We start from the raw sequence: 12,383 nt of genomic DNA, 5'->3' as shown, positions 1-12,383 counted from the left end.
TATTTCCACTTCCAATTCTCTTTTTTTTTTTGCCAGTCCTGGGGCTTGAAAGTCAGGGCCTGAGCACTGTCCTTGGGCTTTCTCAATACTAGAGTTCTACCACTTAAGCCATAGCACTACTTTTGGCTTTTTCTATGTATGTGGTACTGAGGTGAACCCAGGTCTTCATGCATGCTAGGCAAGCACTCTACCATTAGGCCAAACTCCTGGTCCCGCCACTTCCATTTCTTTTGGTAGTACACTGGAAATAAAAGTCTCACAGACTTTCCTCCTGGAGTTGGCTTCAGACCACTATCCTCAGGTTCTAGCCTCCTGAATAAGTAGGATTATAGGCACAAGCTATGAGCACCCAGCTAATTAAATTCTGAAAATTGGAACCATATAAACTCAAGACATGCCTCAATACATCTTTGCTAAGATCAAGTATAGTATCTATTTATCATAACTGTATTTGTATACACCATTAAAACCAATATTGCCATTTTCATTAAGACAGCCCTCCCTCAACAGAAGCACAAATACTTAGCAAAATAATAGCTTACCTTATAGAAGATCAACAAAAGATCATCCAGATTCCCATGCAAATCGCCTGAAATGAAAATGAAGAGTCACTATTTAGTAGAAAACAAGATGCAATGTTTACTTTTTTGCTAATCTTGGGCTTAAGCTCAGCACCTGAGCACTGTTCTTGGATTTTTCTCAAGGCTAGAACTCTACCACTTGAGCCTCAGCACCACTTCTGGCTTTTCCTATGTATGTGGTACCAAGGAATTGAACCTGGGTCTTTGTGCATGCTAGGCAAGCACTCTACCACTAGGCCAAACTCCCTGCCCACAATGTTTATTTTATTACAACTTTAAACCTCCCAGGGCATTGGGTTTTACACTATGATGTTAATTCAGCAGGAAATTTGTTTTCATGGTGCCATTTTCTTCTGCTCCTATGCACGTGGGGAAATATATGACACTATTCACTCCAGTCATTTATGCAAGGATTCACTTACACTGAATTAAGCACTATGCTAATGATGTTCTTCAATGGACATGATCAATACTTATAAATGCATTGTAAGATGAATACTATTTTCATTATTCTTATTTTCCAAATGAGACTCAGATTAGCTAAGTAAATTCTGAATTTACTAAGCTAAAAATATCAGAGCTGGAATTCAAACCCAACAATATTTCATTTGAAAATTCAAGCACTTAGAACTTGAGAATGGTAACACATACATATAATCCTGTCACTTGGGAGGTTAAAGCAGAAATATAACAAGTTCAAGGTGAATCTGAGATACATGATAGGATACTGACTCAAAGGAAAGTGACACAGGCTAAATGGGGAATGCATTTGTGTGTTCCCAGCTACTTGTGAGGTGGAGTTCAGGAGGACTGCAGCTCAAGGGTGGCCTGGGGGAAAAAAGTTAGCAAGGTTTCATCACAATAAAGTATGACAGTAAGAAGTCAGGTGCCAGTGGCTGACATCTGTAATCATAACTACTCAGGAGGCTGAGATCTGAGGATCATAATTCAAAGCCTGACCCGGGAAAGAAAGTCTAAGGGACTCTGATCTCCAATAAACTACTCAAAAGCCAGAAGTGGCACTGTGGCTCAAGTGGTAGTGGGCTAGCCTTGAGAACAGAAAGGCTCAGAGACAGAACCCAGACCCTGATTTCAAGCCCCAGGACTGGCAAAATCAGACAAACAAAAAACAAGCCACATATTTGAAATCACATCTACACAGAAGCAAAGGCACAATGTGAGAGTACCTACGCAAAACATTAGACCTTATCTGAAAAAGAACTAAAGCAAAAAGGATGGGGAATGAAATGGCTCAAGTAGTGGAGCCCTTTCAAGCAAGCGTAAGATCCTGAGTTCAGATCCTAGAATCACAAAAGAAAAAAAAAACCCTCACAAAAGCAACAAACCGGAACTCTAGGTCTTATCAATTTACGCTGCACTATCTATACTGTAACACTTGGAGAGCAATGACAATATCTATAAAAATCATTAGATTCCCAAAAGCCTACCATAGAAAGGAAAGAAGTACATGAAGTCAATAAACACATTTAATAACAAAGTGCTCAACTTTTGAGAAAGTCCTATTGTAGTCCAAGCTGTCTATGACCTTACAATATTCTTGCTTCAGTTCCCAAGTGTCATGCTTCCTGGCTACCATCACACCTGGGTGATATATAGTTTTTGAAGAATTTTAGAAAATAAGCTCAGTAGCATGTGGAATTTAAAACTGGTAAGTAGTTAACATTCACTTAGGCAGTAATAGGAAATATATATGGTAAGCAACTAGAGGAAATCAAACATATATATATATATATCTCAAGCCATTGGTTTTAAAATAAGAGTGACTATGTGATAAATATTTCTAGGAAAAATATGTCTCTTTCTGGGTCTATGAGAGCAACTAAATGTGTAATGGAGGCACACAGGAGCAGCTACCACTGGGTTGTAGCTGTTATGTATACTCGGATAGCATAGAATAGAATGGCTTTCTAAGCCTTATGAATTTCAATTCTTTATTTCTATGAAAAAGGAAGGCCTGCAGAAGCTCAGGCCATCATGTTGAGATGTATCATGTGTTAGAGAGGTATAGTTGCCGCATTTTGTTGGACCTGAACCTTGAGACACTTCAAAACTCTAAGTCTTGGGCCAGGAGTTTGGCCTAGTGGTAGAGTGCTTGCCTAGCATGCACAAAGACTGGGGTTCGATTCCTCAGTACCATATACAAAGAAAAAAGCCAGAAGTGGTGCTGAGGCTCATATGGTAGAGTTCTAGCCTTGAGAAAAGCCCAAGGACAGTGCTCAGGCCCTGAGCTCAAGGCCCAGGACTGGCAAAAAAAAAAAAGAAGAAAACACTCTAAGTCTTGACATGTCATGAGGAGGTACCATTACTATCACTATCATCAGATGCTACATATCAAAATGGTTTAATTAGATCATCAAATTAACTTTTACCTGCCAGAAAGAGCAAGTCAAATTAACTTAGAAAATAACAACCACTGTTTGGTAATCTAAAGGCTTAATTAGGAGTTAAAGGAATTGTTCCTTCTACACATCCCACTACCAAAGAGTTGCAAACACATTGGGCACCAACTGTGATGAATTCCAATGTGTACTGTTTCGTCAAGCAATATCCTGGCAGGCTAGACTACATGATAAATCTTGTTATGCAGAAGAACAAGAAATAGAGTTCTGGGACATTTCTACCCTTTCAAAATCTGTAGACTACTCAGAAAAAATATCTACAACAGTAGTCAGGGAAGAAAAGAATTTAATTTCCACCCTGTTTTGGATTCTGTTTCCAGCAAAGTGACATGGAATGAAGATAATGAGAGCTAGTCATGGGGGAAAGAGGCTTATTCTATCATTGAATATTTTCCATGTTAAATGTTATTTGCCTTTAAAAAAGCTATCCATTCTTTCATTTCTCAAATAATTAATTCCTACCAGCTAGAGAAATAAACACACCAACAAAGCCAAGATATGCAACAATCGTATCATGATAGATAATTCTAATTTTCCCCTTCAAATGATGCACTTTTCAAGTCAGATATATGATATAAGATCAAAAAGATCCTAAGAGCGCGGTGGCTCACACCTCTAATCCTAGCTACTCAGGAGGCTGAGATCTGAGGATCAAGGTTCAAAGCCAGCCCGTGCACAAAAGGACCTGAGACTCTTATCTCCAATTAACCTCTAGAAAACAGGAAGTGGGGCTTGACTCAAGGGGGTAGGGCAGTATCCTTGAGCTGAAGAGCTCAGGGACAAGCGCCCAGGCCAGGTCAAGCCCCATGAACCACAGAAAAACTCCTAAATATTAATTGGATAACTCTCCTCTAAAACTTACCACAAACTGTTAGCTCCTTGGAGGGAGAAGTCATTATGTGTGTGAAATTTGGCATTTCCTTTAAGGCTTTCTTGGTTTCAAATAACACCTCTAAGACATAGTAAGCATGAAGTATCTGTGAGGGGAAACCAGAGGAAATAGACATAATGAATACTTAGACATCAACACATAGAAAATTCTAAAAATGAAACATATGAAGACAAAGTTGATGCATTTCAAGTTAACCTCTAAATGATTACCAAATACATCATTCTAGCACAGTGTATGGCATATAAAAAATACTCTCAGGACATATGTGTGACTGATTGAATGAATGAATGTTATAAAAAAAATCTTGTTCAGCCCCTAAGTGCCAGGCTTACAGAGGAACCATCATAATGGGCTCAAGCAAAGCTGGGTTTTAGAGAATTAGCTCCAGCAATAGGCATGTGAAATTTAAACTTTGTGAATAAATAGTTGACATTCTTTTCATGAAACAGTAATAGAAAATATAAGTTTTCATGGATATCTGTTTGCAGAATATTTCAGGCTATTCTTGTCCCTTAAAAACTCAGGAAAAGTAGCTGGGTGCCTGTAGCTCACACCTATAATACTAGATACTCAGGAGACTGAGGTCTGAGGATCATGGTTTGAAGCCATCCAGGCAGGAAACTTCATGAGACTCTTATCTCCAATAAACTACCCAAAAAGCCCTAGGACTGGCAAAAAAAATCTGAATACAAAATTACCTTACCCATCAGTACTCTTTGGCATTTATCCAAAAGACTACAAATCAGGATTTGGGAAAGCCACTTGTTCAACCATGTTCATTATTGCTCTATTTACCATAGTAAAGGTATGGAAACAGCCCAGATATCCCTCAATGGAAGAATGGATCAAGAAAATATGGTATATATATGCAATGAAATTTTACTCATCAATTAGGAAGAATATCTTTCATTTGCAAAGAAATGGATGGACCTAGAAGAAATCGTTCAAGTGAAGTACATTAGGCCCAAAGAGACAAGAGAGGGAGGTGGAGGAGAATGTACTCATCACATTCAATGTATATATACAGTGAAACAAGGAAAATTGTGAAGGGAAGAGTTAGGTTGGGAGGGATGGAGGAAAATGATGGGAAGGGTGACATTGATATACACTTATAACTGATTTGAAGGGCAACCTCTTTGTACTGCTACAAAAGGATAATAAAAATGTAATTTTTAAAAAATAGCAAATAAGCTGGGCACGGTGTCTCACGCCTGTATAATCCTAGCTACTCAAGAGGCTGAGATCTGAGTATCACAGTTCAAAAGCCAGCCTGGGTACTAAAGAACATGAGACTCCTATCTCCAATTAACTACTAGAAAACCAGAAGTGACACTGTGGCTCAAGGGGTAGGGAAGCAGCATTGAGTTGAAGAGCTCAAAGGACAGCACCCAGGCCCAAAGATCAAGCCCCATGACCAGAAAAAAATAGCAAATAAAAAGTCCAATATTAAAAAAGCAAACATCCAAATCACAATAACAAAAATGTTCTAGAGCCAGGCCCAGTGTCTCACGCCTGTAATCCTACCTACTAAGGAGGCTGAGATCTGAGTGAGGGATCATGGTTCAGAGTGAGCGGAGCACGACACTAAAGTCACTAAAGTACGTGAGACTCTTATCTCCAATTAACCACTAGAAAACAGGAAGTGGAGCTGTGGCTCAAGGGTAGAGTGGTAGCCTTGAGCTGAAGAGCTCAGGGACAGTGCCCAGGCCCAGAGTTCAAGCCCCGCAGCCAATGAAGCAAAACAAAATACAAAAAAAATGTTCTGGAAAGCAGTGTGTTTGCCTAGCATGAATGTGTACATGCATACATACACCCACACCAACTGGAAAAAGGGTAATATTATATAGCATTTCTAATACATTCAAAAGTACTGAATTATATACTTTAAAGTGGCTTAAGTGAATTTTATGTAATAAAAAAATTACCTCAATTCTTTTTTTTTGTGGGTCATGGGGCTTGAACTTGGCCTGGACACTGTCCCTGAGCTCTTTAGCTCAAGGCTACTGCCCTACCCTTGGAGCCAAGCCCCACTCCCTTTTTCTAGAGGTTAGTTGGAGATAAGAGTCTCAGGTTCTTTTGTGCCTAGGCTGACTTTGAACCCTGATCTTCAGATCTCAGCCTCCTGTGTAGCTAGGGTTACAAGCATGAACCACCACACCTGGCTCAATTCTTTTTTTTTAATTGTATTTTATTGTCAGGGTAATGTATAGAGGGGTTACAATTACATTCATCAGGGTGTATTACTTCTCAAACATTGATACCCCTTCTCATGTTACCTCAGCTATTTACAAATATATACAATCCTTGATTTTTTTAGAAATGGAAAGACTGTATAGTGTGCTGAGCCTTTTATTATAACTTTAATAATGCTTTCATATTTATAGTCTAATTTGTCAATCTTTTCTATTATGATTCTTTGGATTGATATTATAACTTATCTAGTTGAATGTATATTTATTTAGGTATATTTATTCTAAATGCTTAATATAATAATGGAATCTAAAATTCTTTTTTCTTTTTCGTCTGAGTCCAGGACCTGAATTCAGACTGATGCTTTTGCTCACTGGCTAACACTACACCAACTGAGCCATGCCTCCAACTCCTGTTATCTAAATAGTCTACAGATCTCTTTCCATTATTTGTTATTTACCTGTTTCCTCTCATGTGTCTTGTATCTTCCTGTGTGTTGCTATATTTGTACTGAGTTTTGTATATTGTATATGAAAAATGGCAGAAATAATTTCAGGTCTCTGTGCTTATAAAGAGGATTTAAATTTGCTCTTAGCAAGTGGCTAGCACCATTAGCTACTTAGCATAATATCAACACAATTTCAGATGACTCAAAGCTATATTTTATTCCCTACATAGTCAAGTTACCTCTAGTTCACACTGATTTCTGGGTGACACATCTTAGGGTCTTAAACTGATGAGATGGGATTATATCCTATTTCCCAACAGAAATATTGAAAAGTCAAGTGAAAATTTATCGGAATCAGCTTTACTAAACACATTTTCCTTTTCCTTACTTTTCTTTTCTCTTTTCTTTTAATATAGGCTTTTTTCTCATTCCTCTCCCCCTAATTTTGTGACTTGTCGTATTGAAATAAATCTCTATTAAAACACTAACTGGTCCTCTTGTTGTTTTTTGACTCATATGTTGGCATTTTGCTATTGTATACATGCACGTATGCATGTATGTAATTTTCATGTCTTTGTAGTGAATTAAAATTTACCATTAAAAAAAACACTAACTGAACAGAAGCTAAAGGGAAAGAGACCTCAGAAACCATATGGATACCACACTGGACCTAACAAACATCTACAACACATTTTATCCAAAAATTGAAAATATATTTTCCTCAAGTAAACAAGGAACATTCTCCAGGAAAGAGCACATTTTGAGCCACAAATCAAGCCTCAACAAATTTAAAAGCACAGAAAAATGACATTCAAAACGTCTTCCCTGACTACAACAGAACAAAACTAGAAATCAGTAACAGAAGCAAAACTGGGAAATGCACAAATATGTGGAATTAGTGACAATTTCCTTTGTTGCACAGAAACATTTTGCATGCTACAATACAGCTTATCAACCCTTTCTCTTACTTGCTGAGCTATTAGAAGAATTCCATGTGGGAATTTAGTCTCCATGCCTATATGTTAGCATAGTTTTCTCTGTTTTCCTGTTGCAGCCTCAAAGTCTCAGGTCTTACATTCAGATCTTACATCTACTTTGAAGTGTTATTCGTACAGGGCAAGAGGCAGGGATCTAATTTTAGTGCTCTACATGTAGATGTTCAGTTTCCTCAGCACCATTTGTTGAAGAGATTGTCTCATCACTAGTCAGAATAGCTGGCTAGCTAGCATCAAGAGCACAGACAAGTACAAATGTTAGCAAAGACATGGGTAAAGAAAGTTAACAGCAAAGGAAATAGCCAGTAGGCTAAAGAGAAGCTAGAGAACAGGAGGAAATCTTTTAACAGGTTTACATCTCCCCAAAGATGAATAACCAGAATCTGCAGAGAGCCCAAATAACTAAACTCCAAAGAATCAACAAAGAACCATAGCTCACATCTTGATGTTTCAGATCCACTCCCCGAGAACACAAAGAAATGAAGCTAGAGAGGCACTTTTCAGCCTAAACCTTTACACTGTTGTCTTCACTAGTTAACATTTTTTTTCTTTCTTTTGCCTCTCCTGGGGCTTGAACTCAGAACCTGGACACTGTTCTTGGAGATTTCTCAAGGTTAGTGGTCCACCATTTGAGCCACAGCACCACTTCCAGCTTTTTCTGTGTATGTAGTACCGAGGAATTGAACCCAGGGCTTTGTGCATGCTAGGCAAGGACTCTACCACTAGGCCACACTCCTGGCCTGCTAACATTTGTCTGACAGCATGATTATGTTGCTTTTCCTTGTTAAAGGATGTTCAATGCACTATTGGAATATGCTGGTAACTGCTTTGCTTCTTGAGTAGTGATGCTACTGCAACAGTACCGCTAGATGAGTGCTCTGTGGGCTACAGCTTCAGCTGAATGTGACCTCAAAAGTCATGGTGTGCACTGAATCCAGTTGAAGACACTGGCAAATTTTTGTTATAGGAATGATGTAAATTTGCTGTTTTTCTTTTCTTTCTGGGTAATATGTGTATGGAGACTAATGGATTATGCTTCCATGTTCTGCAAACTTTCCATTTTATTTATTTCTGTTCTGTTACAAGTGCTGAATAAAGATGCTTTTATAATCTACCAAAAGCAAAAAGGAAAAGACTGTAAGCCTGCAAATTAAGAGGAAGCAGCTATATACCTAGGGAAACTTCCATTTATCAGGTTAAATAAAGCAGAGTGCAACTCTCACAGAATGGGAAGTATTTCTCCACAGAAATACATTTCATTCATTCACCACTAGGAAAGCATTGAGCACCTACAATGTACAAGAATCACCGCAGCTTCTGTTCAACTTACCTGTTGTTCCCTGAAGGCCTCAATAAGTGCGTCAATATCAGTAAAAGTAAGAGGAAATTGTAGCCGAGGACCATTATACGACTTGGGGATTTCTATCAACTCCAGATAGTACTGTCTATCCTTCACGTCCTGCAAGTTGCTTTCAAAAAGTCGATTCACTAACACTGGAAAAGGAAAAACAAAGAGCCACCTGTACTTCAATGTAACAAAGTTCTTCTTAAATACCTAAGCCATGCAAGGCACTGTGGTACATGTTTTGAGTGGCAAGATATCTCACATGGGGACCCTGAGGAACCACTGGTTCTGGGGATATTCACGTAGATCTCTGCCTACAAGTGACATAGGTCATTTTCCATATATTGTATACTGAACAGCATGACTGTAATTTTTTTGCCAGTCCTGGGGCTTGAACTCAGGGCCTGGGCACTGTCCTTGGACACTTTCTGCCACTTGAACCACAGCATTTTCTGAGTATGTGGTACCAAGGAATCAAACGCAGGGCTTCATGCATGGTAGGCAAGAACTCTACCACTAGACTATGCTCCCGGCCCCACGACTGCATTTTGAACCCACTTGTAGTGTGATTTTTCCAGATATTTCCACCAAGAGTCTATTTTCCCATCCCCTCAAAATGGGCTGGGCTTGTAACTTCTGTGGGCCTGAAGAATGTGGAGAAATCGATTGTTATCAGCTCTGAGCCCAAGTCTCAGGAAGCCAATGTATGGTTCCATGTTTGCTGTTTTGAAATCCTTCCACCAGCACTAGGTCTATGTTAGCCTACTCTAAGGCCAAGACCACGTGGAGCAGAGGTGATTCATCCTAGCTGAGGCCATCCTACATCAGCCAATAACCAGCAAACCTCCAGATCATGAGTGTACTCCAGCCAAGAACCCTAAAACTGACAAATCAAGTCTGCCAAGATCAACAGAATTGCTTAGCTAATGGTTATAAGAAGTATTTATTATGTGTCATTGAAGTATTCTAATTAATATACAATATTACTATAGTAAGAAATAACTGACTCAGAGGATGATGACATATTCTTTTTTTTTTATTTTGTCGGTTGTGGGACTTGAACTCTGGGCTTAGGCACTGTCCCTGAGCTCTTCAGCTATCCCTTGAGCCACAGCACTACTCCCGGTTTTCTGGTTGTTAACTGAAGAGTTTCACAGACTTTAGTGGCTGAGCAGGCTTTGAACCACGATCCTCAGATCTCAGCCTCCTGAGTAGCTAGGATTGCAGGCGTGAGTCACCGCACCCAGCATGACATATTCTTTAACACTTACTTCATATTAAGATATTCTTTGAAAAGTTTTTTTTTTTAAATATATATGTGGTGCTGAGGAATCGAACCCGGGTCTTCATGCATGCTAAGCAAGCACTCTACCACTAGGCCAAACTCCCAGCCCTTAAAAGTTTTTATCTTTTTGAAAACTTAAAGAGGTTATGTTTGCAACATATGTTAGCAAATTAGCAGCTATTTCTTTCATCATCCATCTATACAGACATATTTCAGTTTAGAAAAAAAAAACTGAAAAACTTTTTTTTGGCCAGTCCTGGGGCTTGGACTCAGGGCCTCAGGGCCTGAGCACTGTCCTTGGGTTTTCCTCAAGACTAGATACCATTTGAACCACCGCACCACTTCTGGCCTTTTCTGTATATGTGATACCGAGGAATTGAATCCCGGGCTTCATGCATATTAGGCAAGTATTCTACCTCTAGGCCACATTCCCAGCCCTGGAAAACTTTTTCTGAAGTCATATATGAAAGATGTTCTCAGAAAGAGATCATTTTCCTCATCTAAATTTTGTTTGAAATCTATAAATTATTCCAATTTGTTAAAACCTAAAATCGTAGCCGGGTGCAATGGCTCATGCCTTTAGTCCTAGCTACTCAGGAGGCTGAGATCTGAGGATCGAGGTTCAAAGCCAGCCTGGGCACAAAAGAACCTGAGACTCTTATCTCCAATTAACCCCTAAAAATGAGAAGTGAGGCTTGGCCCAAGGGTAGAGCGGTAGCCTTGAGCTGAAGAGCTCAGGGACAGCACCCAGGCTGAGTTTAAGCCCTATAACCCACCAAAAAAAGAAAAAAAAAGAAAAAGAAAAAAAAGAAAAACTAAACTAAAATTGCAAAGCATCCTGATAACCTTGATTTCAAATTCATTATGTAGGTCATAATTTAAATATTCTATTTAAATATTGCATGATCATGGCTAACAGTGTCTCACAACTATAGTCCTATTTCCCCAGACTGGTCAAAAAAATCCTCGAGACTCTTATCTCCAATTAATCACCAAAAAAGCTAGAAGTGGAGTTGTGGCTCAAGTAGTAGAGAGCTAGCCTTGAGTAAAAAAAAAAGCTTAGGAATAGTACCCAGGCCCTGAGTTCAAGCACCAGGACCAGAACACACAAAGAATATATAATGATCATGCCACCCATTTCAATTTTTTCAATTATTGTCACTAAAAAGGTGATGTACAGAGGGGTTACAGTTACATAAGTAAAGAGTATATTTCTTTTTGGACAATGTATGCACAGACACTGGGGTTTGACTTATGGACCTGGGCACTCTTAGCTTGTTCATTTAAAACTAGTGTTCTATCACTTGAACCACAGCCAAACTTTCAGCTTTTTTGGTGATTAATTGGAGGTAAGAGTCTCCTGGACTTTCCTGTATGGGCTGGGTTTTGAACTGCAATCCTCAGATAACAGCCGCCTGAGTGGTTAGGCTTACAGGCATGAGCCGATGGTACATGGCCAGTAGATATTCTTTTTTTTGCCATTCCTGGGGCTTGAACTCAGGGTCTGAGCACTGTCTTTGGGATTTCTTCAAGGCTAGCGCTCTATCACTTGAGCCACAGAACCATGAATGTGGTACTGAGGAATTGAACCCAGGTCTTTGTACATGCTAGGCAAGCACTCTACCACTAGGCCAAACTTAGAGCCCCCATGGTTAGTAGATATTCTTTTTTTTGCCAGTCCTGGGCTTGAGCTCAGGGCCTGAGCAATGTCCTTGGACTTTCTCAAGGCTAGAGCTCTACCACTTGAGCCTCAGCACCACTTCTGGCTTTTTTCTATGTATGTGGTACTGAGGAATCGAACCCGGGTCTTCATGCATGCTAGGCAAGCACTTTAAACACTAGGCCAAACTCCTGGCCCAGATATTCTTTTTTTAAATTGTAGCATAGAGTTACATTTGCCAGATAGTAGGTGCGTTAGTTCTCACATATTGATATCCCTTCTCATGTTTTTGCCCCATTTCTCTCCTCCAACCCCTTCCCAATCATCTTGTTTTCCCCACTTCCCTTTCCTATTTCAATTAATCAAATAAACGTATATACAATATGCCAGGTAACAAAGTTAGATACAGTAACAATATGAGATTAACTAAAGGGCAAAAAAGAGAAGAGAAATAACATAGTGCTAGTAGATATTCTTGAAGATGCATTTTGTTCCCAAGAAAACTTCCTTTTCCAGACTCAACCCACTAAAATATGAAGCAACTCTCAGAGAAAAATCAACAACCCC

At 39.3% G+C, this 12,383-nt stretch overlaps 1 protein-coding gene across 1 annotated transcript in view; it reads right to left on the bottom strand.

Annotated features, from left to right (window-relative positions):
- Ppef1 (protein phosphatase with EF-hand domain 1) overlaps positions 1-12,383 on the bottom strand; it is a 76,014-nt gene that overhangs the window by 26,477 nt on the left and 37,154 nt on the right. Inside the window, exons 7-9 of the mRNA XM_090326792.1 lie at positions 8,857-9,020; positions 3,864-3,978; positions 543-589 (exon numbers count right to left, since the gene is read on the bottom strand). Coding sequence (XP_090182918.1) covers positions 543-589; positions 3,864-3,978; positions 8,857-9,020 — 326 coding nt within the window. The remainder of the gene's footprint in view (positions 1-542; positions 590-3,863; positions 3,979-8,856; positions 9,021-12,383) is intronic.

This window comes from Megascapheus bottae, chromosome X (assembly GCF_031878675.1).
Source record: "Megascapheus bottae isolate mThoBot1 chromosome X, mThoBot2.hap1, whole genome shotgun sequence".
Lineage (NCBI taxonomy): Eukaryota > Metazoa > Chordata > Mammalia > Rodentia > Geomyidae > Megascapheus > Megascapheus bottae.
Note: the sequence above shows the minus strand (reverse complement) of the source record. Positions and strands in the feature narration are given on the sequence as shown.